Raw genomic sequence first — 26548 nt, forward strand, 5'->3', positions numbered from 1 at the left:
CCTGGATTTTACACAGAATGGCCGCTACCAGTGAAATTTGATCCTAGCTATTACTTGGTGTACTGTACTGCAGAGTCTGCCTAGCATTTTGCCAGGAAACTAAATAACAGAAAGCAGAGTTGTTAACAGTAGCTTTTGTACAGTTGGCCTTCTGTGTGCTTACTTGAAGCAAAGGATAAACAGGAAGTGGACTTCAGGAAGCAGTGGGTGAGGGGAGATAGTGTGGAATTCATTGGTCATTGCAGCATCTAAGGATTGGGTTAGGGAATCAAAATCAGACTTAATAGAACTGAAATTTGCTAAATAACTCTACAGAACCCGTACAGACAGGCCAAAATAAAGCTGCTTTGGGTCACTTGGGAGGTATGCTGTTTAAATGATGCATGCATCCTAAGAGGCCGGAAGCTGTGCCAAATCCACGCTCCAGTCCTAAGGACTGGAGCACAGCATTGGTGCAGTTCTGGCCTCTTAAGATGCATGCATCATTTAAACAGCATACCTCCAAATTGACCCAAAGCAACTTTATTTTGGCCTGTCTGTTCAGGCCCTACAGATACGTTTTCCAAAATTAAAAACTGAAGAAGTAGTATCTAAACTTGACAGACTATGGTTTGTCATGATGAAAGTAAGTCTTCATCTCCAATGCTCCTTCTCCCACTTCAGTGCGGCCACAGTAAGAAGACTGGAAGTTTTCACTTCTGTTTCTGCTTGACTCCTCTTTTGCATTTCTTTTGAATCTTGAACTTCGGTTATTTTTAACCATGGCTTGTTGAAACATAAACTTCATAAACTCTGGTTTCGTGTTACCTTGTTTAACAAACCATACAGTTTGTCAGGTTCGGATGAAACAACAAGCTGTGTTTTTGCTGGAGGAGGAGAGAACATGGGTCATTCTCATAACAGTAACGCATGGTTTATTGTAACTTTAAACCATGATTTATTGTGACATCTTAAGCAGCTGGAAATTGTTATAACAAACTATCCCTGAGTCTTGACTGCCTAGCGTATTAATATTAATCTGAACTGATTTTTTGAATTTGCATTTTCTGAGTGCTCAGTCTATATGTAATTTATTCCTATTTATACCTAGTTCATCAGAGCCAGAAAGAGAACCTTAAAGCTTTTCTAATTAAGTTTAAAGGGTAAACCCCCTTAAGTTCAGTAAATGTTACTTGGAATAAATTCATGGTTGTGTTGTGTGTTATAGTAGAAGTGTATTGAGAAAACTGTGACATTATAGAAAATCTTTATATTTGGAATAGAGTAGGTTAATCTGTAGTTATATAACTATAACCACACAAACACACACACAGTTATATATTTAGATGTAAACGTATATTTGTTCAATTTGCAATTGTAAATTAAAAAATAACATTTTTCTCAAGTTTTATTTAAATGCCATATGAATTTTTGCCTAATTGGTCAGTTCAAGTCAAGTGAACACTTGCAAAGAACACTCAGTGTTGTGTAGACAATTTATTAGTCTAATATTGCTGTTAAAATCCCAAGCGTCTTTGTTTCTGAAGTCTGTTGGTAGAAATGCACTGTGACTTCAGTAATTCTATTGGATTAATAAACTATCTGAACATTTGTTTAATATGAAGTTTAATAATAAACTTCATTCACATCAGTTGGATCCCTTTTTGGTATGCTCTTCTTTGTAGCCCAAGTAGAGCTACAGCTCTTTCTCCAGTGTTCTTCATGTACCACTTTCCAGGTTTTTTATTTAACACAAATGATTTTGCTGTTGGAAAATATTGTGGAGATGCTTTTTTAAAATGAGAAAAGTGGCTAAGTGGGTTTTATTTTCTTCTGCATGCCTAAAGACACCAGGCAATGAAGAAACCCACTTAATGTTGTGAGCAAGGACATGGTTACCCTAGAATGAGTTTGGAAGCACCTTGATGGCCACTGTTTTGTGTTGTTGAAGACTTTCCTATTCACTTCAATATTCTAGTAATGCTCTGTGTGGATAATCCGTATTTGTGGAGAGCAGCCTCTAATTGTAAAACACATGATGAAATTCTTGCTTTCATTAAGCTGCATGTGGATAATGAAGTAGTATTCCTCATGTGTTCATCTCTTTCTGGTATTACTGTTCTATAACAATATTAAAATACAGCTCAGCATGTTTAACTGAAATTGTTGTTCTTTATCTTCAATTTATTAAAACAGAATTGTTCTTTTAATCACTGTAGAATTATTTGAAGAAGTAGAATTCAGTAGACGAACCTATGCTGACAATATTACTACTAGTCCACTAACAGATTACTGGTTAGTTTGTTTTTATACATCCATATTGATCCCAAGAATTGTAAAATTGTAAGTGTATTCTGAGTAATTCTGGCAACTATTTGGTCATTTTGAGTCCTTTTGATCTATTACATGAAAGTAGGTGGAGCGTAAGATTGACTACCACTTAAAAAGGAAAAAAGTTAAATGAAGGTTAAGGCAAGTAGTAAATGGAGATACAGAATAAAATGATTAAGAAGTAAGCTGAGTGAACAAAATGGAGAAAATCACTTGAGTCTGCTTATTTAATTAAAAGAAACCACTCATCTTGAAATGAGAGTATCTTCCAACAATTAACAATGGAAATAGAAATATTGCATTGAAAAAATAATGAAGTTACACAATTAACCTTCCTTCAGTTAAATCCTACAAGAACAAAAAGGGATCGGCTTATTTCATAAAAGAATTCAATAACAAGTAATGACTGCTTTCTAAGAGCCGATTCCCAGGAAATAAGAGCAAACTCTTTAAAGAAAACATCTTCATTGCTCTCAGTGATACCTGATGCAGAATTCAAAGATATAGCCATGTTAGTCTGTGGAATCAGTATGTAGAGAGATCTTGTAGCACATTTGAGATTAACTGAAAGAGTTTGTCTTTCATGCTCTAAAAAGCAGGTGGGCTTATATGGGAGAGGGTCTTGTGAAGGTGTTCAAAGTCTATAACCATTTTCCAAAGAGTAATTAGTACCCCTAAACAGGTTCTGTTTCTGTGACATCCTACCCCAGTTGAAAAATAGGAAGCTGTAGATCTGCACACTGTGTGTGTGGCTTCAAGTTGATTGTTGTCTTATGGTGCCCCCATGAATTTTGTAGTATTTTCTTATACATGGAAAACTGAGAGGTGGTTTTGCCAGCTCCTTCCTCTGAAATACAGTCTATGCCACCTGGTATTTGTTGGCAGTCTCTGATCCAAGTACTAACCAGGACTGACCTTGTTTAGTTTCCAAGATCAGATGGGATCTGGTGCATTTAGGGTGTTTAGGCGCTAGCCTCTCATAAAACTGCATTATGCTAGTCTGTGATAGTGATTATAAAAGCATTTATTCTTTGGATATGGATACAACATACTGTTAGGAAAAGAGAATACCATGTGCTTTTTGCTTTAACTACCACTTGAAAATGAATGAGTGGCTCTGAATCCAAGAGAACCTAATTCACCATTAGGAATAATAAGCCCAGAGAATGTGGGTGGATGGATAATAGCCTGTAAGACTGTCTTCTTGTTCTAGATTTAGTTGTTTTTCCTTGTTGTACAGCCGTGAGATTTTTATCCAGAGCAGAGGCCTGGAAAATATGAGAGAAAGGAATGAGCTTGGGTGTATTTCACCATGGTTCTTATAGTAATCCTTTCTTGTAGATTCATTGTATCATGAATGTTCTGCTGCATCAAATAACCATGTTGTCCAGCATCCCATCTCCAGTAGTGTCCAGATTGGTGCCTCTGAAGTAACAGTCCTCCTGCATTCGTTCCATGTCAGTGTGCATGTGCCAGCATTGAATAATATGATGCATGATAATGTGCAGGCAAAAAATCCACAGATTGCTATCCTATCAATATGAAGCATCCACTATATTTAATTATTTGTATTTGACATGATTGTGATTTATTTGATTAGGATTTGTGTTGCCTTGAGCTTAATTCTATGCTTAATATTAGTATAGAAAGCTGAGGCTTAAGGTCAGGATCATATAGGGGCAAACCACTGTCAGAACAGATTGTTCTGTAAGCAGTTTGACTTTCTTACCATTCATGTAAGGATATCTACCTCTCTACATAAATGAGACCATTGGCTTAGAGGTTAAAATGTCACTTTTGACTGTCTGAAGGTTGGAAGGTTGGCAGTCCGAGGCCCAGGTGCCGCATGCTGGGGTGCCCAGCTTCTGCCAACCTAGGAGTTGGAAAGCATGCAAATGCAAGTAGATAAATAGGTACCATTTTGGTGGGAAGGTAACAGTGTTTGGTGTAGTTATGCTGGCCACATGACCACCGGAGTCACCTTTGGACAACGCTGGCTCTTCGGCTTAGTAACGGAGGTGAGCACTGCCCCTTTATGATTAGTTACGACTAGACATTCATATCGAGGGGAGACCTTTACCTTTACATAAATGGAAGAGTAGCAATGAATGACATGGGAATGCATGGTGGTAGGCAACTCCTGTCACTCCACTCATGCTACCATCTTAACACAGGCTATCTGTAACCAGCATGCTTCTTTCCTCAGCATTTAGCTATGTGGGATCTTCAGAGCCTAGAGGGTGTGAGAGTGGTAAGTCAAGAAATCATTCGTCAAAAAGTCACAGGCAGTCTCCCAAGCCATCTTGCTCAAATTGCCTTGATTCTAAAGAAGCCACAGAGCCAGACATTGAGGAAAGAAGCAGTTGTAATTACAACCATCCTGTATCAAGAGGCATGTGTGAGCTGATTTGGTTGATTAATGCATGCTGCTGCACTAAAACTGAATGGGATATCAATCCAGATGTCCACATAAGTAACGGAGCTATCCATAAATAAACAAAGGTGTACTGGTTTTGAACATTTTGTTTCAGTATAGCTATAATGTTACTTATATTGTTACTATCATCATCACTATCACTAGTATGATTATATCTCACTTTTCCACTAGAAAAAATGTTCAGGGTGACTGTCAAACAATATTATTTCAAGTTCATAGAATCATAGCGTTGGAAGAGACCCCAAGGGCCATCCAGTGCAACTCCCCTGCCATGCAGGAACTCACAATCAAAGCATCCTCGACATATGGCCATCCAGCCTCTGTTTAGTTCAGTGATCCCCAAACTGTGCTCTTTAAGGGATTTTGGACTTCAGCTCCCAGAATCCCACATTATTGGCCAACATGGCTGAGGCTTCTGGGGGTTGAAGTCCAACATCTCTTAAAGGATACAGTTTGGGGACCACTGGTTAAGTTGAAAAGAAGGAAGGCAATTTGTTGTTGTATGCCTTCAAGTAATTTCTGATTTATGGCAACCCAAAGACTTATCCTATCATGGGGTTTTCTTGGCCATATTTATTCAGAGAGGATTTGTCTTTACCGTCTTCTGAGGCTGAGAGTGTATGACTTGCCCAGGGTCACCCAGATGGTTTCCATGGCTGAGCAAGGATTTGAGCCCTGATTGCCATAGGCACAGTCCAACATGTAAACCACTACACCACACTGGCTCCAATTTAGATTATAAAACCTTTAAAACATTAAACATACTTAAAGCCATTAAAATTATCATAACCAGTAAACAACAAAACAGTTTAAAAGACCAAAGCGTCTTCACATCACTCTTAAAAGAAATGGAAATGGGAACTGATCATAGCTCTGAAGGTCATATAGTTCACAATGTGGAAACAGTAGAGGAGAAAGGCTTCAGCCTTGTGTTCATCAAGTGAATCCCCAGAGGTAATTTTATTCCCTAGAGGACCTTTCCTAAAGACCAAGTCACATTCATAACAAGAAAGAGATTTCCTTAGATATCCCGGCCCCAAACCGTTTTGGCAATATGAAGTCAACACCTGGAAATGGGGCCTGAAAGCAATTGGCTGCCACTGCACACTGTTCTTATTAGGGAGATATGATCTTAATACCTTGATTCATTAAGTCCCTAAAGCGGTTTACAATCCAAGAAGCATACACACACACACAGTATATATAAATCTTGCCTTGCCGCTTTGATCAAAATTGGAAAAGCGGGATATAAATAAACTTATTATTATTATTATTATTATTATTATTATTATTTAATTTACACTCAGAGAGAACATTAAAAACAATAGATAATAGCAACATCTAATTTCTTAAAATAGATGTGAAATAGTAACAGAACAATATGGAGTACCTCCAATTACTGTCTAACCTAGTTGCTGAATTTACAAGTATCAAAAACTACTGATAGCCGTAGAACAAGGTTGTATGAGGTGTGGCCCCTAAGGCTATTTTTATAGCCCTTGGGTGCTCTTGGAAACACAATGGAAAAAGTCAAGACCAAAAAGTGCTTTCTTTCTGCTCCTGAAAGCTTCCAGTAGCAATTGTTTTGCACACTGGAGACAGATTATTGTCTGCCCTGAAACTGACATCCAACCAGCCAAACCAAAATGAAACAACAAACATAACAAAACTGGAAGCGGGGTTTTTATTTTTATTTTAAACCTTGGTTTTTTAATGTTCTGAAGGATAGACACTACAAATTTGCCCACTATTTATCTGGAAAAATTTCGGGGGGGGGAGTTGTTGATCTCTAAATAAAGATCATCGGTGGGCACTGCTAAAGCGCATTCTGCCCCATGACTGCAATGGAATCTTTTTTCAAAAAAAAAAAGAAGTTGCATCCGCTAAAAATGCTTAAGGCTGCATTGCACCTCTTTTTAATTGGAGATGGAAACCAGCCAGGTTTGTAGCAGAATAAATGTTATGGTGAGGGGGCTAAGTGGTCAGGGAATCACTGCAGAACAGCCAGAAATTAGCGGTCAGATGCCTTAGCATTTAAAATAATTTAATGTTAAATAAACAAAATATCTGCACATAAATACATAAATAAATTGTACTCAATAGTATAGGGTCTAAATCCAAAGGCTAGTCCCAGTTAAAGTAGACCCATTGAATCAGTTGCTGACTGGTAAGTCGGTATTTACTGTAAATTCCATTGATTCAGTGGGTTGGCTCTAGTTGGGACTAGTTTAGAATATATGGCCCACTGCTTTGTCAGTTTTCGTAGTACTTTTGATAGAATGGCAAAAAGTGGGAGAAAGTATCCTTAGACTGTATCCGCACTGCACAACTAATCCAGTTTGACATGACTTTAACTGTCGTGACTCAAAGCTATAGAATTGTGGGGATGGTAGTTTTGTGAGATGTTTAGCCTTCTCTGTCAGAGAGCCCTGGTGCTAAAACAAACTACAGTTCGCTCACTTCCATAGCATTGAGCCATGACAGTTAAAGTGGTGTCAAACTGGATTATTTCTGCAGTGCAGATGCAGTCTTAGTGAACAGTTGAATAGAACCCTCCCTGCCTTTATTTGTGCATTTGCAAGTGAGAGTTCTGGACACTTACTTCCATAGAAATAAAAAAGGTTTTAAAATTGCAAGTACATTAGATAATGTATAGACCCATCCAGATCTATTGAGGCTGTTGACTTGGGCTAGAAGCAAGTAAAAATGAGCAAGGCAACTGCAGCATGTGTCTACCTGAGACAACATCAGCACGAAAAAGACTCTGTGATGTGTGTGCATCCAAATGCCATTGAATCCTTAGGCTATATTCCTAAAGCTACAAAGAGTAAGTTCCATTGATTTTAGTTCAACTTGTATGTGTAGGACTACATTGCTAGTAACCTTGTCCACAGACTGCCTTGCAAGTTTGTATTAGTTTTTAAATGCTCTGTGCCTCATTGATTTACTAAGCAATTTCATTGTACTCATAGAATCATAATGACTTCAGATTTGTCACATATGTTATCCACCTCTTGTTGTCTCATCTTCTTTCTCCCAAGTCAAGGAAAACAGCCCTTGACAGAACTTTGGAAAACATAGGTCTCTGTGTGTATATGTGCCTTCAAATTGTCTGTTGGCTTTTGGAAACCCCATGGATATCATAGTGTTTTCTTAGGCAATGAATACTAAGAGGGAGTTTTGCTAGTACTTTCCTCCGAAATACAATCTGTAGCACCTGGTATTTGTTGATGGTCTCCCATCAAAACACTAACCAGGGTTGACCTTGCTTAGCTTCCAAGATCAAACAGGATGTTTAGGGTATTTAGGCCCCTACCTAACTGGTTTTCCACCAGTTCTCCACAAATTCTAGCAAAGTTGTACTTATTTGCTACAAGCCAGCAATGCAGTCCAGTCCTATGCTATCATATCCATTTCCAAAACAGATTTAAATTTCATCGGAATGAATGAACCAATGTATTAAAAACTTGAGCTTTATTTAGGTTACTACATTTTTAAAAGTAACTTTTAAGTTGTGGTTCCTTTTCTGACATCTGTCTGATTCCCTCCCCCCTTTATAAGCATTAAAGTTGATCTTGTTTGTATTATATAAATATAGCATTTAACATTTTCTGATGAAGATAATATGGATTTTTGGTGAAGAAGGTCTTAGGCAGGACAATAGGTCAAGGATGAAGGAAAAAATAATACAGTTTTAAAACATATGACAAACATTAAAATATCTTGGTGCAAAATAGCTTCTGAACAAAGCGATGGCAGTCCTAACCTAAAATGCTGGTTGTACTGTATTCCCTTTCTGAAAAAGGAAAGCTATACTGTACTTTGTGAAACCAAATATCTAAGCAACGAACCGTACACAGTCCTTGAGTTTTTGAGTCTCAGGAGAGTCTTGTTTTATGTGTCTAGCAGTAGTGCGGAGAAGTATTTTAAATGAACATTTGTTGGTGTTTGGCATGTAAACTCCAGCATTCTGTGCATGAAAGTATTATTTCAGCTGCCGGAGATGGAAGCGTAAGAGTTAAGTCCTGTACCACATATAAGAGAAGAGCAGTCCATTGAGGGTTAAATTGCAGAGTCTAATGGAATAATAACTGGTAGCACCATCTGCTGGCCTACTTCCGCAGAAGGAGTCAGTATTTTTAACGACATCTCTAATATTCATGCTGATGCATTTTGATGCTTTGTGCATTCATTTCTTTCTGTGTTTCGCCGGAATCTGGCTATCTGCTTACAGCCGTTGTTGCAATTTTTACCTTTCGGTGGAGGTTGACACTGTTTTTCTCCCGTGCAGTAGATAAACAGGAGGCTCATGCTTGCCAAGGGAGGAATATGTTGGTAAATCACAATGTGTACTTGTGTCTACCCTGGCTTTTTGGCTTGCTAAACAGGCCATTTAGCAACCTTCTTTCAATGGTTTCCTCTTGAGCACTACCTCGGCTGGTGAAAAAACCAGAGGGCGAGCCTTTGTCTGATGCCAAAAATGTCTTCAGTGAAGAGGCCAAGAGGAAGGGTAAGTGAAAGCTTGAATGAGTGGGAGGAGGAGGGGTTCTTTGGGCTAAAAGGCTAATGGGATTGAATAACCTTCCTTATTACTGGCTGCTGCTACGGGTGCTGTATCGCCATCTTGAGCTTGTTGCTGTTTTCTCGAGTCTTGGTGATTTGGTTGTAGCCCGCAGGCCTTGAGGTGGCATTTTCCTTGGCTATCACAAGCACTGCTTTCTTCTTGGTGCTGCAGCCTTTGCTGTTAAGCTTTGATGAGGCACATATAGAAAAATGTATCTAGGGAAGCGAACTGGATTTGGCCTGAAAATGGGTTTGGAAATTCCTGGCTCTCCCCCATGCTGTAGTCAGAGGCACATTTATGGGTGAGAACATTACAGAATTGTTATCTGTTCCCCCCCTCCTTTTTCTTTCTTTTTCTGGTCTGTTTGGATAGGAAATTCTTTCCATTCCTTACATTGTGTGTGTGTTTGTAAAAAAAAAAAAGACTGTTCTCCATGAGATCTGAGAGAGGCTGCTAGAATTGCTTGTGTTCGAATCAAGAATTTCAGTCTGCCTTTGGGAAAAAACAACCAAACAAAGGAACTGTTTAACCGTTTCCTGTGATCTAAACAGAAATTCTAAACAGAAGAATTTTTTGGTAATTAATTGAGATTATTTTTAGCATAGCAGGCTTTCCTTTTCCTCTGAAAGCCCATTCTACTTACATATCTTGCGTCCAACATTAAAACAATGCTTTATGTGCAGATTATGTTATGACGTTAACTTTTATGTTATGTAAGTTGGTATAATTTGCCGTTCAGCACATGGGTTCGGTGTCTTTGCTTTTCAAGGTTGATAAATGAATGTGGATCTGTCTTTCCAATGTTCATAGAGATGGTTATTTAAAAGGATTGTGTTTTCCCTTGGCATTTAAAAAAAACAAAACATTTGAGCCATAGCATTTTGAAACAAGAGAGATGCGATCATGAGACTAGTCTTAAGAAATTGTATATTTTAAAAAAACACACACATTTTTATGTAACGTGATAAAGGGTGAGTCGGCCTGAGAGTATAAAACCATTTATAAGAGGAGCAAAATAGAACAGAAAATACAAGCCTGAATAAGGCTAAAAGTAAAATGGAGAATGTGGTTAAATGCAGATGGAGTAGGAGTAATGTTGTGGCCCACCCACATCAGTACTTGAAGCCTAGAAACAAGACCCTCCCCAGACACAGCTGCTAAGTTAATGGGCAATATATATCTATCCTCCCCTTTATACAGGGCTTCAGACATTTCAAACCATGAAAATCATACAGCAGAGGATCTTTATAATAAACATTTTTCAAACGTACAATTTTCTTCAGCGTTAAGATTATATGTATAACTTCAAATGACACATTTTTTTGCTATCACTACTTTACAAATACAAAAGTGAACTGCTGCCTCTTAATGTAAGTTAGATTTTTTAAAAAATAAAGGGGGAAAAATCCCATTGAGGTGTCTGTTTCCCTTCCCATCTTTTCATTACACAAGCAAGGACTCAGCCTAACGTAAAATAATTTTGGTTATGTAAAAGGTATTATTCCATCAAATTTTTCTAAATATTTGCTGTCAAGAAAAATCCATAGAAAAGTTTGACCTGTTATTTTGTGTTACAGTGTTACCCAGTATTTTTATATTACTTTCTGTATAAATTTGGGATAGTATGTCAACATTTCATTTTACTGCATTTGTATATATGCATTTACTATCAGTCTGTGTGACCCAAGTAATCCTAATACCCAGATCTGGTAACTGGAGTGGATCAGGATGGGATGCAGATGCCTTTCTCTAGTTGAGCTGTGATAGCAGGCAAACATGTCTGTCTTGGTGGCCCCAATATATCAATAGAAAGCTGTGTGGATGTAGTTCTGTTGTGACTGGTGTCTCCACCAGTAACAGGCCCTAAAATGGGACATTCCAAGGGAAGGGCTTGCAGCTGATTAGATCTTCTGGATCAAGTTCCCCTTGACTTCTCCAAGAGATCCCAGGTTTATTCCTCCCTTTGCTAGTATCAGCCTGAAGCTGGAACACATATTTTTCTTCTTGTTAAAAGTGAAATCAAGGGTGTGAGAGAGAGCATGAAAAGAAATATGGAAAGATAACCTCCCCCATCTACTGGCTGATAGGAGTCTGCAGGGCTTTGGAAATGGCAGATGATTCACCAATCTTCTGCATCCTCCCTCCCTAACTGCAGTGTTAAACACATAGGTAGGTGTAAGCCCCATAGAATACAGTTGGGCTACTAACATCTGAGTGAATATGCATAGGATTGTGTTGCATGGGTGAAGTCATATTTGTGCATATTTGAGAGTAATTGCCAATGAATATATTGGAACCTAGGTCTTGGTAAACCCTGTATAGGTGTACACTATAAAGCTTCAGTATATGGTTGTGTTCTGGTCTAAGACAAATAATCTGTTCTCTTGCAGCCTCCTTCCACCAAGAAAACAGATGGCTCTGGGACATATACTAAGTTACAGAATACCCAGGTGAAAGCTGTGTCTGAGAAGAAACAGAAAAAAAAAGTGGAATCTGAAAGCAAGCAGGAGAAAGCCAATCGCATAATATCCGAGGCAATAGCAAAAGCAAAAGAGAGAGGGGAGAGAAACATTCCACGAGTAATGAGTCCGGAAAACTTCCCAAGTGTGTCAGCAGAAGGAAGAGAAGAAAAGAAGGGCAGAAAAGTTAAATCCAAACCAAAAGACAAAGAAAGCAAAAAGCCCAAAACTAGCTCATCTTCCAAAACTAAAGAACGAGCAAAAATTGGGTAAGCAGGCTAACATGGTATTTTATGGTAGTTTAACACTCGGTCCATAACCATACGTATATGGGAATAGCTCCCATTGATTTCATTGTGCTTTACATCCAAGAAAACATGCTTAAGATTGCATTCAAAGAGCAATTGGAAGAGTTACCAAGAGTAAGGAATTAGTTTGTAAAGGATCAGAAAGTTATTAAACTGTAAAAATGTTGTGTTGCTTATATCTGCAGCCCAACCTTTGCTGTGCTGTTATTTGGCATTAATGAATGCAGAAAGTCATAGGAACAATTAAATTACCATAAAACATGTTTGAATCACTAAAATAACATCTTTGCTTTTGAAATTTCAGTACGAATCAAGTTATCAATAATATTTAACATTTAGTACCTTAATTCCAGGATGCAGTATTGATAAAACAAAAATTCCAGGCTTTATGATATTTTTAAGTCAGTAAGTTGTTGGAGGATTGCAGCTAAAATGGGGCCAGTGAGAAATGAGGCAACATGCTTGTGGGAATCCTGAAGTTTGCAAAAGTATTAAGAGGGTGAAAAAAAAACCCCACCTGGGAGGACTTCCCTCTGCAGTGGGCTGAGCCTCTTCAGTAATCATGGGATGATTTTATATATATATATATATATATATATATATATATATATTCCATCAGTGATACCTTTATTGGCCAACCAAAATGCACTTACAAGCTTTCAAAGCTCCATGGGCTTCTCCATCAGGCAAGATGTTACAAACCAAACAGGAGGGGAGGGGAGAAAGAGTCCTGTGACTTCACTGGAATGGAGACATACTGGATTGCAAAAGAGGGGTCCCTGTTGAGCTGAAATGGACTTTAAATTTGAAGTCGAAGGCTTTTATGGCCGGCATCCATAGTTTTTTGTGGTTTTTTCAGGCTATGTGACCATGTTCTAGAAGATTTTCTTCCTGACGTTTCGCCAGCATCTGTGGAGATGCATCTCTGAAGATGCCAGCCACAGATGCTGGCGAAACGTCAGGAAGAAAATCTTCTAGAACATGGCCACCTAGCCTGAAAAACCCACAAAAAACTACGGACTTTAAATTTCCTATACTTTGAAAATCTCCTTATTGCCGCACGGCCAGTTAATGGCAACTTTTTTCACTAAACCCAGTTTAGTGAAAACCAGTTAGAGACTGGCTTAAGTCATATATAAGATAGAATGCTGTGTTGGTCTGTGAATGAAGTTTAACTTCTTAAACCGAGATGTAATGATGGTATATTGACATAAGCAGTAAAGCTTTGTTCGATGTACAGTAATATTTTTGCTAATGCATAATTTTCAAGCATTTTTAATAGCTTCTGCTTGCTACTTTTCGTATTATTTTTCATTGTAGCAATACTGCTTTTTGATTTAAGCTGTGCCTTTTTGATCAGGGACTCTTAACCAGGATACCTTGGAATCATAGAGTTCTGTGAAAAGTTGTTAGGGGTTCCATGGGAAACTGTAATTGGTGGGTGGTAATTTGAGCCATAGATAGAATAAATTGTATTCGTGTCCCTGAGACTTGAAAATTATTTCAAGATTTCCTCCAGGGTAAAAACACTGAGGAAGGTTGTTCTGTCTAGACCATTCGAATGTATAACAGATACATACTGTCTTTTATGGCTCATTTTGTATTGCTGGTGCAAATTTCTAAACAGTTTGTTATTCCTTTGGTTTACTGCTTATTGCTATTTTGAGGGTATATACTTTTTCTGGAGTGACTGCAGGTACATAGCCTTTTAAGAACCAAATGGTGGGGTGCTTTTGACATCTCTCTCAAACGTCTTAGCAGTGCTTCAGAGGGAAATGAGGCTTCTACATAAATCCTTGGAATGAGTAGTTACAGTGCCATTAGGGAGCTTTATCCAAGCAGAAACTCATTTCTAGGGAGGTTAGCAGTGCTGAAAAGGGATACAAGAGTAAGATGTATGAGGAAGCCAGTGGGAATCCAAGTTGGACGAGAAGCAGGACAGTACACAAACAGAAGTAGGTCTTTGAAGTAACACAATGTAAGTGTGACCGTACAAAATGGATGTTTAAACAGAGCAAGAATGAACCTGCTAAATAAGAATAGAAGGTAGCCAAGGCCTGGGCTCTGAATTAAGGCTTCTTGGGTGATGCAAGTAATAGGCAAATCTGTTTTTCTGAGGAAAAACCCAAGTCGTAACCTTACTTGCCAGAGATCTTAACAGAAATGAGAACTGGTCTTCCAAATCTTTTTTTTTTTTGGGGGGGGGGTGTAACACCGATACTATATTAATCCCTCCATAATTTTCTTCCTATAGTTATCATAACAGTTGATATTGTGGAGGAATATGTGCCACAATTACTCCCCCATAGTTTCTTTATATATCAGTTTTGAACTCAGTAGTAGTGTGACCATTACATGTAAGCCTCTTGAAATCAGTGGCTGGCATTGAATTGAGCTCTAAGGCACTTTGATTTCAACATTCCTAAAAACAGACTAAATGCATCTGAGAAAGTAGACTGAATTCTGTGTAAGCTCATGCTGCCAACTTCTTTATTTCAGTTAGTCTCAGAGGTGTTACAAGATCTCTGTACATACTAATTCTTAATAACACTGTAAGATAGTCATAGAATCGTAGAGTTGGAAGAGACCACAAGGACCATCCAGTCCAACCCCATTCTGCCATGCAGGAACTCTCAATCAAAGCATCCCCGATAGATGGCCATCAAGCCTCTGTTTAAAGACCTCCAAGGAAGGAGATTCCACTACATTCTGAGGAAGGGGTGTGTTCCACTGTTGAACAGCCATTACTGTTAGGAAGTTCCTCCTAATGTTGAGGCTTGCATCCACTGTTCTGGGTCCTAGACTCTGGAGCAGCAGAAAACAAGCTTGCTCCATCCTTAATATGACATCCCTTCAAATATTTAAACAGGGTCATCATATCACCAGTGTTATCTCCATTACTGGCTTGTCGGTGGCCGCATAGTGAATCCATGTAATAAGTTAGATTTTAACACTTACACTTTTAACCTCTACAATGCATACGCAGGTTGTTTTTTTAAAACCTCTCTGATGACTTATAGCATCATTAGCATCATCCTTTTCATCTTCGCCTCAGAAAAAGGCTTTGCTGTGTGTGGTGTGGCTAAAGCAGACTGACTGAACAGAGCAATGGTAACAAAGTGGGCTTGTCATGCACAACATCCTATGCACACTTGTGCTTTTATGTTGCCACGTAGGGATAGCCTATTTGAAGCATTCATAGTTTTCGACTACATGACCTTCAGGTGCATTTCAGAATTATGAGTCATACAGTTGGCAAGATGAATCATATGCAATATGGAGGCCTGCCAGAGCCGTCTGGCTGCAGCAGCTGTAGTGTGATGAATAAGGGGCAATTCCCTTTCTTTCTTTCTTTCTTTCTTTCTTGTAAAAGAGAAGAAGGTACAGAAGATCTAGGGATATCAGTTGCTCAGATGTACAGTATCTTGAGATGAGTGTCAGTGCGTTCACTTTGTCAGCTGATGCATTTCATGGAATTTATATTAATGTGAATTGCTTTCTGCTGTTGGATTATACACATGTAGCAGAAGGAATGTTGTATATGTGTGTTTGAAACATATGTATGTTAATAGTTTTGTGAATCAATACTTGGAAGCAATGGTGTACAAAGTTTTGCTTGTTTTTGAGAGACCTTGCCTGGTTATGGATAAATGTTTGGATGTAGCTCTTGCCAAACTTCATCGGAGGTTAAACAGAAATGTAAAACTTGTGTGAGGATACAGTCATTATGCTGTTTGGATGTTTCCCTCATAACAGCTAGTTCTTTAAAAATCTCTACACACAATACTGATTTAATCTGCAGAATGTGATGGCAGTATCCTGGAATTCTTTGGTAATATCTCAATGTCTCTTTTTCCCAGAATGGGAGGATTCTTTCACTTTTGTATTACATGAGTTTACTCTTTCATCTAATGACACAGCAGGAAAGTATATCAGTTTGTTTAGGATTTTCCCCCGATTTGACATTTGTTTGCATATGTGCAAAGCTAGCCATTGTGTGTTTGAAGGAGACCAAAATTCATATGGTTAACATGCTACACCTGGTATCTAGGACCTAAATCTTGATGGCTACAAAAGCACCTTAATTTTGCTAATGTTGAGGGAAAGCTCTGATTTTACAGTAGTAAGTTGGTAGCATTAAAAAACAATTTTCTTCAAGACATTTGTGATGGTGCCCATCATGGATCTAATTAAATTTCCTGCTGCTTTTGCTCAGAGCTGGCAACTGTGTACTTTGCCATGGGCTTCATTGACTAATAATATATAGAACAAATATTTTACTATAGTAAGCCTTAAAGTTCACTGATAACAAAGACTAGGCATCTAAAGCTATTGTAGTGGGTTTCCTGGCTTGTCATTTATTTTTTAAAATGAGTTGACATTCAAAAGTGATGATTCTTTATTACAGCCACCCACAGATGACTCTGTTTAGTATAGAGTTGCATTGAAAAGCAGCATTTGAGTGGTGTTGCTCTGGTGATGCAAATAGGAAAAGGGAGCCATTACACAGAACAGACACCCACCTTATTGATACTTGGGCACCTGTTAAAAACTTAACTTGTATAATCAAGCATTAGCAGATCTTAATACTTAATAAGCTTCTTGGTTTTACTGTTGATTATTGTATTTGCAATTTAGTCGTAACTAGATTTAGCCTTTGACAAGGTCCATCATGATATTCTTGCAAAAAAGCTAGTAAAATTTGGGTTAGACAATACAACTGTTACATGGATTTGTAATTGGTTACCTGACTGAACCCAAAGGGTGCTCACTGATGGCTCCTCTTCATCCTGGAGAGAAGTGACTAGTAAGTTGCCACAGGGTTCTGCTCTGGGCCCAGTGCTATTCAAAATCTTTATCAATGACTTGGATGACAGAATTGGGGGCATACTTATGAAATCTGCAGATGGCATCAAGTTAGGAAGGGGTAGCCAATACCCCAGAAGACAGTATCAGAATTCAATATAAATTTAACAGATTAAAAATCTGGGCCACAACTAATAAAATGAATTCTAACAGGGAGAAATGTAGGTTACTACACTTGGGCCGTAAAAATGAAATGCACAGATATAAAATGGGTGACACCTGGCTAGACAGCAGTGCATGTGAAAGAGATCTAGGAGTCTTAGTGGACCACAAACTGAACATGAGTCTGCAATGTGATGTGGCAGCTAGAAAAGCTAATACAATTCTAGGCTGTATCAATAGAAGTATAGTGTCTAGATCGAGGGAAGCAATGGTGCCGTTTTATTCAGCTTTGATCCGACTTCACCTGGAATACTGTGTCCAGTACTGGGCACCACAATTCAAGATGTTGACAAGCGGCGGTGTGTCTAGAGGAGGGCAGCCAAAATGAAGGTCTCTTCCAGACCTTCACAATTTTAATTGCCTTCCTTTAGACATGCTCCAGCTTGTCAACATCCTTTTTGAATTGAGATGCCCAGAACTGGACACAAGGGTTGTTGACAAACTGGAAGCATGTCCAGAGGAGGGCAACCAGAATGGTGAAGGGTCTGGAAACCATGCCTTATGAGGAGAGACTTGAGGAACTTTTCTCTCAATTAGTTTCAAAGGTGCTATAATATCGCTTTCCATCTGGGCCTTTGCCATTGAATCAAATGTCCATAGGTTGTCACTAAAGCTTCATGGGCTTTGGGTCAAAATACTAATGTGCACATAAGTTTGGCTTGTGCCTTATACATATAGAGCAAAGTAACCGAAGTGTAAAATTCTACTGTGAAACAATACCTTCAACTATGATGTTGCCTCTGTACTTGAAACAACAAGGATCACTTTATATTTACTGACCCCTGTGAAACTTATCATATATTTTTTTATATAGCTGCAGCCCCACATAGTAATTTTCCAAGATACAGTTATGTTAGTCTGTGGGATCAGTATGTAGAGAGATCTTTTCACACCTTTGAGGCTAACTGAAAGAAGTTGGCAGCTTCAGCTTTCGTAGACTTCAGTCTCCTTCCTCAGATGCTTTTAAAGCTGTCAACTTCTTTCTTTCAGTTAGTCTCTAAGGTGCTACAAGGTGTCTCTACAATATAATGGTAATGTTTCAGGAGATGAAAACATTTAGAAATTGGAGATCACCAGCCCACTTGTATGTAGCATCTCAGTGCCAGTATTGCATTTTCATCACAGCACCTGCATGAAAAATTGGGTGCTCTCCTTCTTCCGCATTTGCTGTGACGTTTTCTTTGAGGAGAACAAACAAGTAGTGTCATTTTGTATTAGTAAACATAAGGGTCTGTCTTTAAATCTTCCATGATCAGAACTTGTACAAAAACGGTACTGTTCTGTAACTTTTACATGTTACATCTACAAATAAGATTTGATATTTGCTGCTAAATTTTGCAAGCTCAATAAATTGCTGCTTAATTGTAGTATTACGCAATATTTGTACATCGTTGAATGGGTACATCACCAATATTAGAAATTTACCTAGTCATATCTTTAAGTATGATACAGCTAAAATGAGTTCAGTCAGCCCCCATCACTACTCATAATTATCTTCCAGGGGCCAGTTGCGTTTACTGTTTTTTGACATGTAATAATTGCATATGAACAAGGCCAGAGCTTCAGGGAAGGGAGTTGTGAAGTGACAGCAAATGCTGCTCGAAAGCAATTCTCTCACTGCTGCATAGTATATAATTATCAAATCTACATTATGTAAAGTGTTCATCTAAGGACATCTCTGTCTGAATTTAGGTTTGATTGTAATCGCATTGTGATTATTTTGAGATTGCATTGAAACCAGCACTTGTCAGATTCTAAATATGGAAAATTATATGTATTTGCAGCCCTCTGATTAAAACCAGATGGAATGATATTAATATTTCTCCTTTTTCTGTAACCCTTTGAACATAAACTCAGAAATAATTAGCAGTGTTGCATTAAGAATATAATTTCCCTTATAATTCTGTAGTCATTATTAGTGGTTACTGATGAAATGGTTTCTGTATTTCTTGATTTGAATTTCCAGACTGTCAACTTGAAAATTGTATGGGCATGCTTGATGTGGGCCATGTATAAAAACTGAGAGCATACAGTGTGTATATAACAATTTTTATATATCTATAAGTGGTACAGTGTGCCCGCGCCATATGTGGGCGCACCATACGCAGCTTCAAGCTTACGCTGAAGCCATGCAGCAATTAACCATATGATGTGCGCGCGCCCGTGGCATGCGTGTCACACCATTTCCATGAGCATGCAGCCCATTGCTTGCAATGGGGCACAAGCATACATGGAATTCCCCTTACATGGGGGGAAACGTATCGAATCCCCTACATAAGGGAAGGGCCCACTGTATTTCACGTGTCAGATTCTTCCAGGCACATCTGTAGATATTGTCCTATAGTTGTCTGTTATTTAATAAAGCATAATAAACATAAACCATATTCCCAGAGCAGGAACTGTAACCTTATGTTTTTGTCCAACACCACAGCAAGATTAGGAGGAAATGTTGAAATACTTTACCTTTTAATATTACAATAGTGTAGACAAGAAACCTCAGCTTTTATGCACAGGCATAATGTTGTCTTTTGTTTCCAAACAGCAAGCTTATAATTACTCTGGGTAAAAAGCAAAAGAGAAAAAACGAGTCTTCAGATGAAATGTCTGAAGTTAAGCAGCCTACTCAGCAGTCATTCAAAGATGAGACCTCTCAGGTATCTAAAACTTTCATTTTTAGAAAACTTGCTAAAGATGTTGGTTCTTCACCACAGTGTATTCCTGTCACACAACAAAGCTTTGCAGTTATATGCCCTTCCATTTTAGAAAAGAAGATCCAATCGACAAATTAAAAGGAAGAAGTATGCAGAAGAAGGTGAAGGAAAACAATTTGAAGAAGAAGCCAAAGCATCTGCAAAATTTAAAAAGAGTTCTGCTCCTTTGCCTGCTGAACAGCCTTTACAGTTATTTGTGGTAAGCAAAGTTGTTTTTAAAGACTTTACCTCTTGCAGTTCTGTGTTCTCTGCAGCCAGCCTAAGAAAAGGCAATTACAGGTGCACAGTTGCAGATCATTTGCCGTTAAATGGCCATCTGTGTTGTGTGGTGGTGTTACCTGGCACTACATTTGTGACTTTCTGACGTATCATTTCTAGTACTGAACTTATGTGACCAGTACATGACTTCTGTACCTAGACTCAGTGACCTAGCCTATTGATATGTCATCATCCAAGCGCCAAAAATGGAGAGGTCTAAGGGCTGACATCCATCAAATCTATGTTCCATATAAGCCTCACCAAAACAGAATTCATAAACATGATGGGCTGTTATTCTTTTTTATACGTGTCTCCTTATTCATTTATCTGATAGCTCATTATCAAGCAAACTCTGTTTAAGATTGCTTTTATGGGATTTACTTTGTTTCCCCTTCTTCTACAGGAGAATCCAAGTGAAGAAGATGCAGCCATTGTAGATAAAATTTTATCTTCCAGAATTGTAAAGAAAGAAGTGAGTAAATACAAAAATTTAGGTATTTGGTTCAAAATTGTAAATAAGTAAATCTTCTAATGGGATACTGTGCCCTTGCTCTTTTCAGATTTCTGGGGGAGTGACAGTGGAAGCAGAGGAATTTTTTGTTAAATACAAAAACTAGTAAGTATTACAGTTGAGTTTCTATTTAAATTGCAGAACATTTTCTAGTCTGATGTTTCTTCGGGCTTAAGCCCAGTTTCAAGGGCTGCATGGGAGTGATCTGTTTATGCTGTTGAGCTTTTATTGAAATCTTTCAGCAGTACCAGCAAGGCTTCATTACTAATATTGCCAAGTGGATAGGCAGCTTTTAATACAACATAGCATTGTTTCTGGATATCTTCTGGAGAGATACGATAATACAGCAAAGGTGATTAGCAAATGGAAATAAGTTAGGCTCCTGCTTGTTCAATCAGGGCCATAGTTGTTTTTTGGCATATATGTGTTTGCTGAAGCATTCAGTTCTAAAATGAGAGTGTACTGCTTTTATTTTGGCATCATGACATTTTGGTTTAATTCTAAGATTAATTTTAAGGTTCCAAATTAAACTCATAATATATCAAGCATTCACCTGCAGTTGTATTTGAAGGTTTCATTGTCCCTCCCTCCATCACAAGAAGCCACTGCTATGGCCTCAGAGGAGGAAAAGAACAGGCAACATGTACTGGACTTAGTCTTCTTCCTGACTTCCATTCCTTGTGCATTTCATTTAGATTGTAAATCTGAGGGCAGAGAGATGTCAGGTTTAGAATTTGTAAGCTTTTTGGTTGAAGATTGGGATAGAAATACTCTAAAGAAACATTTAATGATTTTCACATTTAATACGTGAAAAAATACTTATAACAAACTTACGCTAGATGCAGTATGCTAACATATTGTTCTGCACTTTTAGCTCCTACCTCCACTGTGAATGGGCTACAGAACAACAGCTTCTAAAGGATAAAAGAATCCAGCAGAAAATCAAACGTTTCAAGCTGAGACAAGCACAGAGAGCCCATTTTTTTGCAGATGTGAGTATGTGTAAGAAACAAAACAAAACTTTACTTATGTTATTCTATATTTTGTTTATAAAAACACTTACGTATATTTCAGCATGCTATCTTGTTCTGGGTGTGCCTCTGTGTGTTTTCTTCTTATTTTAGCTGTCAAATTGTATCAATGAATTGTTAGATTTTAAAAATAGTTAAATACAAAAAAAATTCTTAGCAGTTTTATCCCTGCCACAGTGGTGGCTCATTCAGTTAAATAATTATAAACATATTATAAAAGAATATTCAATTTCAATTTCAGATGGAGGAAGAACCATTCAATCCTGATTATATTGAAGTAGATCGGGTGTTAGAAGTCTCCTTTTGTGAAGATAAGGACACTGGAGAGGTATGGATTTGACTAAAAAAAGTAATTCACAATTTTCACAATTATGTCATGATCAGTGAAGTATCTTTAAAGTACTGCATGGTCCTGCCTGTGTCTGTCAGTCTGTTCAAACTATAAACTTCCCTGAAGTGCAAAAAATAGAGCAGAATTTTGCAAAATGTAGATAAATAATTAAAATTTTTAATATATGTTTTGATAAAGAGCTAAATGTTAAAAGGTTTAAAGGCAAATGTAAAATGAGGGAGAAGGGGAAAGGACAGCCACAGATGACTCTGAAAGTAAATGCAATGGGCCCTCGACATTAGCTGGTTTTAGGAGTGGAGGACCCCTGTGAAAGTGGGAAATTGGCAAATAATAAACCACTCTTTTTTACCTGAGAGAACACCTCTCTAGGAATCTGTGTCCTGCAGCACAACTGTATGCCAACATCTGCCAGATGTTGACCATAGAATTATGCTGGAAGACCTATAAATGCCTAGAGAACTGTTTTCTCTAGAAAGCTCTAAGTCCTCCAGCACAACTCTATAGCCAACATCTGGAGGAGTCACACTTGAGAACCTAGAGATTTCTAGAGAGAACACATTAATCAAATCTGCAAATAATCAAAGCCATAAAAGTCAAAGCCACAGATGTTGGCTGACTGTGAGTATAGAAAAATTTTGAGAATTAGAAGTTCAAAACAATGCAGTTGAAATTTATTTAAACAAGGCATAACTTAGGTATTTAGAAGGCACTGTTTATATGTTTGATTTCAAACTGGAACACAAGGATAAACTGTTCTTATTAATTTTAGCCATTACAAAAATAATCCAAGGAGTGGAGAACGTGTGGCTCATCAGTTTGACATAATAACATCTTAGAATTCTTTAAGTTAAATGGAAGTCTGATAACGTATCTTTTCCCACTGCAGCCTGTTACTTACTACTTGGTAAAGTGGTGCTCACTGCCATATGAAGACAGCACTTGGGAGCTAAAAGAAGATGTAGATCAAGGAAAAATAGAAGAGTTTGAACAACTGCAAGCTTTAAGGCCCGATTCAAGGCGATTGGTAAGGATAAATACAGATAATTAATGACATATTTGAAAGAAATAGTCAGGAAATATGTCTTCTTCCCTCCCATTGTATGTTTTGACTCATCTGAAACACAGAGTGATAACTCACACCAACTCTTCCATTCAGTGTAAGATGGAAACACTACTTGTTTATCTTATTTGTTAAAGTAATTATATCATGCCTCATATGCAAAGATTTCATGCAGAGGAACGTGGTATTAGACAATTTTTAAAAATTGAATTAAAAATAAATAAATCAATTAGAATAAATTTGAACAAAAAGAATTTAAAACCATATACTGAAACAGAAATCCATGTGGGTCTACAATCACCAGAGACCTAAAGTTTTTATTTTAACTTGGTACTGAAATGATACCGATGTTAGTAGCAAGTAGGGGAGAGAGTGGCATTATGCAGCTAGGGTGCCAGGTTAGATAAGGCCATCACCTATGTTTACTCATAATGTGTTGCTTCCACTGGTGGGACATAAATAGACAACGAGATCTCAGTATTTGATCATATATATATAGAGAAAGACTCTCTTTCAAACATTCAATTCACACTCTGGTTAAGGTTTTATATATGGTCACTCACACCTTAATGCAGACCAGAAAATGCATTGACACCCAGTGCAGTTGGTTTAAATCTTATATGGTGTAACTTCTACATGGTGTTTCTCCTAACAGTCTAGATCACACACTTTGCACTAGTTGCAGCTTCTCTGTCAACTTCAAGAGCAGTTTCATGTGCTTTACCTTAAACTGAACAAGAAGTTGCTACTGCATGAACTACAGTATTCTGGTCAGGTTACCCTTCTACTGGAAACACTGTAGCTGATAAACTAACTGATGCTGGCAGAAGGCACTCTGGGTCACAGAATATACTTGAGCCTCCTGTGCCAGAGAGGGATCAAAGAGCACTCCCAATTTAGGCAGAAGAAGTGTATACTCATCCAAGTCAGGACACTTACCCAGTTGCTCAACTTAGGAACCACATAGTCACTATCTTTTGTGGGATTCCACTTCAGGGTTTTTTAGAACGTATCCCACACATTACAAGTCCGATATTTCCAGTATGCAGACTTTAAAACTTGTGTTGACCTCACTTACCAACTTCATATGAATGTTAAACAGCATGGGGAATCAGCACTGAACTGAAGTCCCTCAGCGTCACTCTCTAAAACTATGTACCTATTTCCTGAAAGAGTATGCACTATAGTTATAGAATCGGTGGCTGTGAGTTAGTGGCTGTGAGTTAGAAAGTAAAAACAAAATCTCTCTTTTTAAATATAGAATAGAATAGAATACTATTCTAATATATATATATATATCTGTATGCTGCAGTTACTTTATTTTACAATTGCCCAGTTACTCAAGATTATATGGTGTATAAAAAAGCAGCTAGATATCATTCTGGAAAACACCAGAAGCAAAACAGATGAAGAGACGCAATAGAGAGTTTTGTTTTGTCCTAACATAAATGGAATACATTTTATATACTAATCAGTTAGTCCATTCATGGTGAGATTTTGTACATAACTAATTTATTTAGCATTTGTATACTTATTTTTGTATGTGAAAAAATAAGGTACAGTTTCTCTGACATCTACCAACTCTTCTAACTCCTCCTTCCAGCCACCCCCCAATCCCACATCTCTTTCTTTCTTTGAATGGAAAAAGTGGCAGGTTTCTCATTTTTTATTTTATTTTTAAGGAACGACCGCCCCATAATTCATGGAAGAAGATAGAACAATCCAGGGAGTATAAAAATGGCAATCAACTCAGGGAATACCAGCTGGAAGGGCTCAACTGGCTCCTCTTCAATTGGTATAATAGGTATGTGCTCTGCTTTGAGAAGATGGAGCTGTCCACAATTGTTAGTCATGATGAATATTTATTTCCTCCTGTATGAGAGGCAATGTGCCTCTGTATATCAGTTTTGGGCATAATGAGCAGCATGGGAAGATTGCACTATTGTTTGTGGGCCATCCCAAGGCATCTGGTTGGCCGGTGTGCGAACAGAGTATTGGACTAGATAGACTTTTGATTTGTTCCACCATGACTTTTCCTATGTTCATAGCAGATCAAAATAGTTTTGATGCTACAATTGCCTAATGTGATAGAAAAAGAAATGAATAAACCAATTAATGTAATAACATATTACATCATGTGTATAAATGCCCTGTCTAATATTAGCTGTTTTGTGTTATTTTTTAAAAAGCAGATCTGTATAGTATGTGAGTGGTTCTTATCATTTGGCTAGCCAGATGTTTTGGACTTCAGGTATGAGAATCCTTGATCATATGATATACTGGTTGGGGCTTCTGGAATCTGTTCAAAACATCTAGAGGACCAAAGGTTAAGACTAAATGTGATATGTAATGATGAAGGAAGAAGGATTACAAGGAAATAGTTTTTCAGAGAAAACAGGCCTCTTCTGTTGGATGCCCAATAAAAAATCATAGTGGCAGGGGAGGATTCATGATTGAAAGTCATCATGAATTAATATCTCTTTGTAGACCTACTAACAAATGGTTTTTGTGTTTCCAGGCAAAACTGCATTTTAGCAGATGAAATGGGTCTTGGCAAAACCATCCAATCAATAACATTCCTCTATGAAATTCTTCTGACTGGTATAAGAGGGCCCTTCCTGATCATAGCTCCACTTTCCACCATAGCCAACTGGGAAAGAGAGTTCCGCACATGGACTGATCTTAATGTTGTAGTATATCATGGGAGCATGATTAGTAGGCAGATGATACAGCAATATGAGATGTATTTCAGGGACTCACAGGTAACTTTCTATACTGGATTTTAAGTAATAAATTATTACAAACAGGATAAATTGATTTGTATGCATGATGTTAGCCATTCTTTTTGTGGCATGTTTTTTATCTGAATTCTTTATCTGAAAACCTATATATTAATATGGAGATAGTTACGTGTCTGTGTTTTGTTCTTGATTTTTTTTTGTTTGTTTGTTTTGTTTCCACTTTGTTATTCATTATATGTTGTTCCAGTGTGTGTGGTGTAATGTTACAGCTTTTAAATATTACTTTTCAAGAGCTGATCTATGTGTTTACCATATCCATGTCATGCTCACACACCCAAAGGAGCTTTCCAGTTATGTGAGATAACTGTCACCTACAGAAACTAATCAAGAAGTGATAGTTTTTCAATACTGTGACAAATAGTGTTATGTTCATTCGCTCTCTTCTAGGGCCGAATCATTAGAGGTACATACAAGTTCAAGGCTATAATTACCACTTTTGAAATGATTCTTGGTGGCTGTCCAGAACTCAATGCAATTGAATGGCGGTGTATTATTATTGATGAAGCACATCGATTGAAGAACAAAAACTGCAAACTTTTAGAGGGCCTGAAGCTTATGAACCTTGTGAGTGTCTGTTCAGTTTCCTGAAGTAATGAGATATGACTCCTTTTCTTGGGATGTGATTTCATGTGGTATTAAAGGAAATTAGATGGTTGAAGTGATAATGTAGAGAAAACATTTCCCAAAACTATAGATTTGATCTGCACGCTGAGTGGCT

At 37.8% G+C, this 26548-nt stretch overlaps 1 protein-coding gene across 1 annotated transcript in view; it reads left to right on the forward strand.

Annotated features, from left to right (window-relative positions):
- CHD9 (chromodomain helicase DNA binding protein 9) overlaps positions 1-26548 on the forward strand; it is a 78115-nt gene that overhangs the window by 23584 nt on the left and 27983 nt on the right. Inside the window, 11 exon segments of the mRNA XM_042437350.1 lie at positions 11702-12039; positions 19649-19760; positions 19870-20016; positions 20479-20547; positions 20636-20691; positions 21461-21578; positions 21859-21945; positions 22856-22993; positions 24712-24833; positions 25548-25791; positions 26218-26394. Of these exon segments, the coding sequence (XP_042293284.1) occupies positions 11702-12039; positions 19649-19760; positions 19870-20016; positions 20479-20547; positions 20636-20691; positions 21461-21578; positions 21859-21945; positions 22856-22993; positions 24712-24833; positions 25548-25791; positions 26218-26394 (1608 nt within the window).

The sequence above is a fragment of the Sceloporus undulatus genome, chromosome 8 (genome assembly GCF_019175285.1).
Source record: "Sceloporus undulatus isolate JIND9_A2432 ecotype Alabama chromosome 8, SceUnd_v1.1, whole genome shotgun sequence".
In the NCBI taxonomy this organism is placed as follows: Eukaryota; Metazoa; Chordata; class Lepidosauria; order Squamata; family Phrynosomatidae; genus Sceloporus; species Sceloporus undulatus.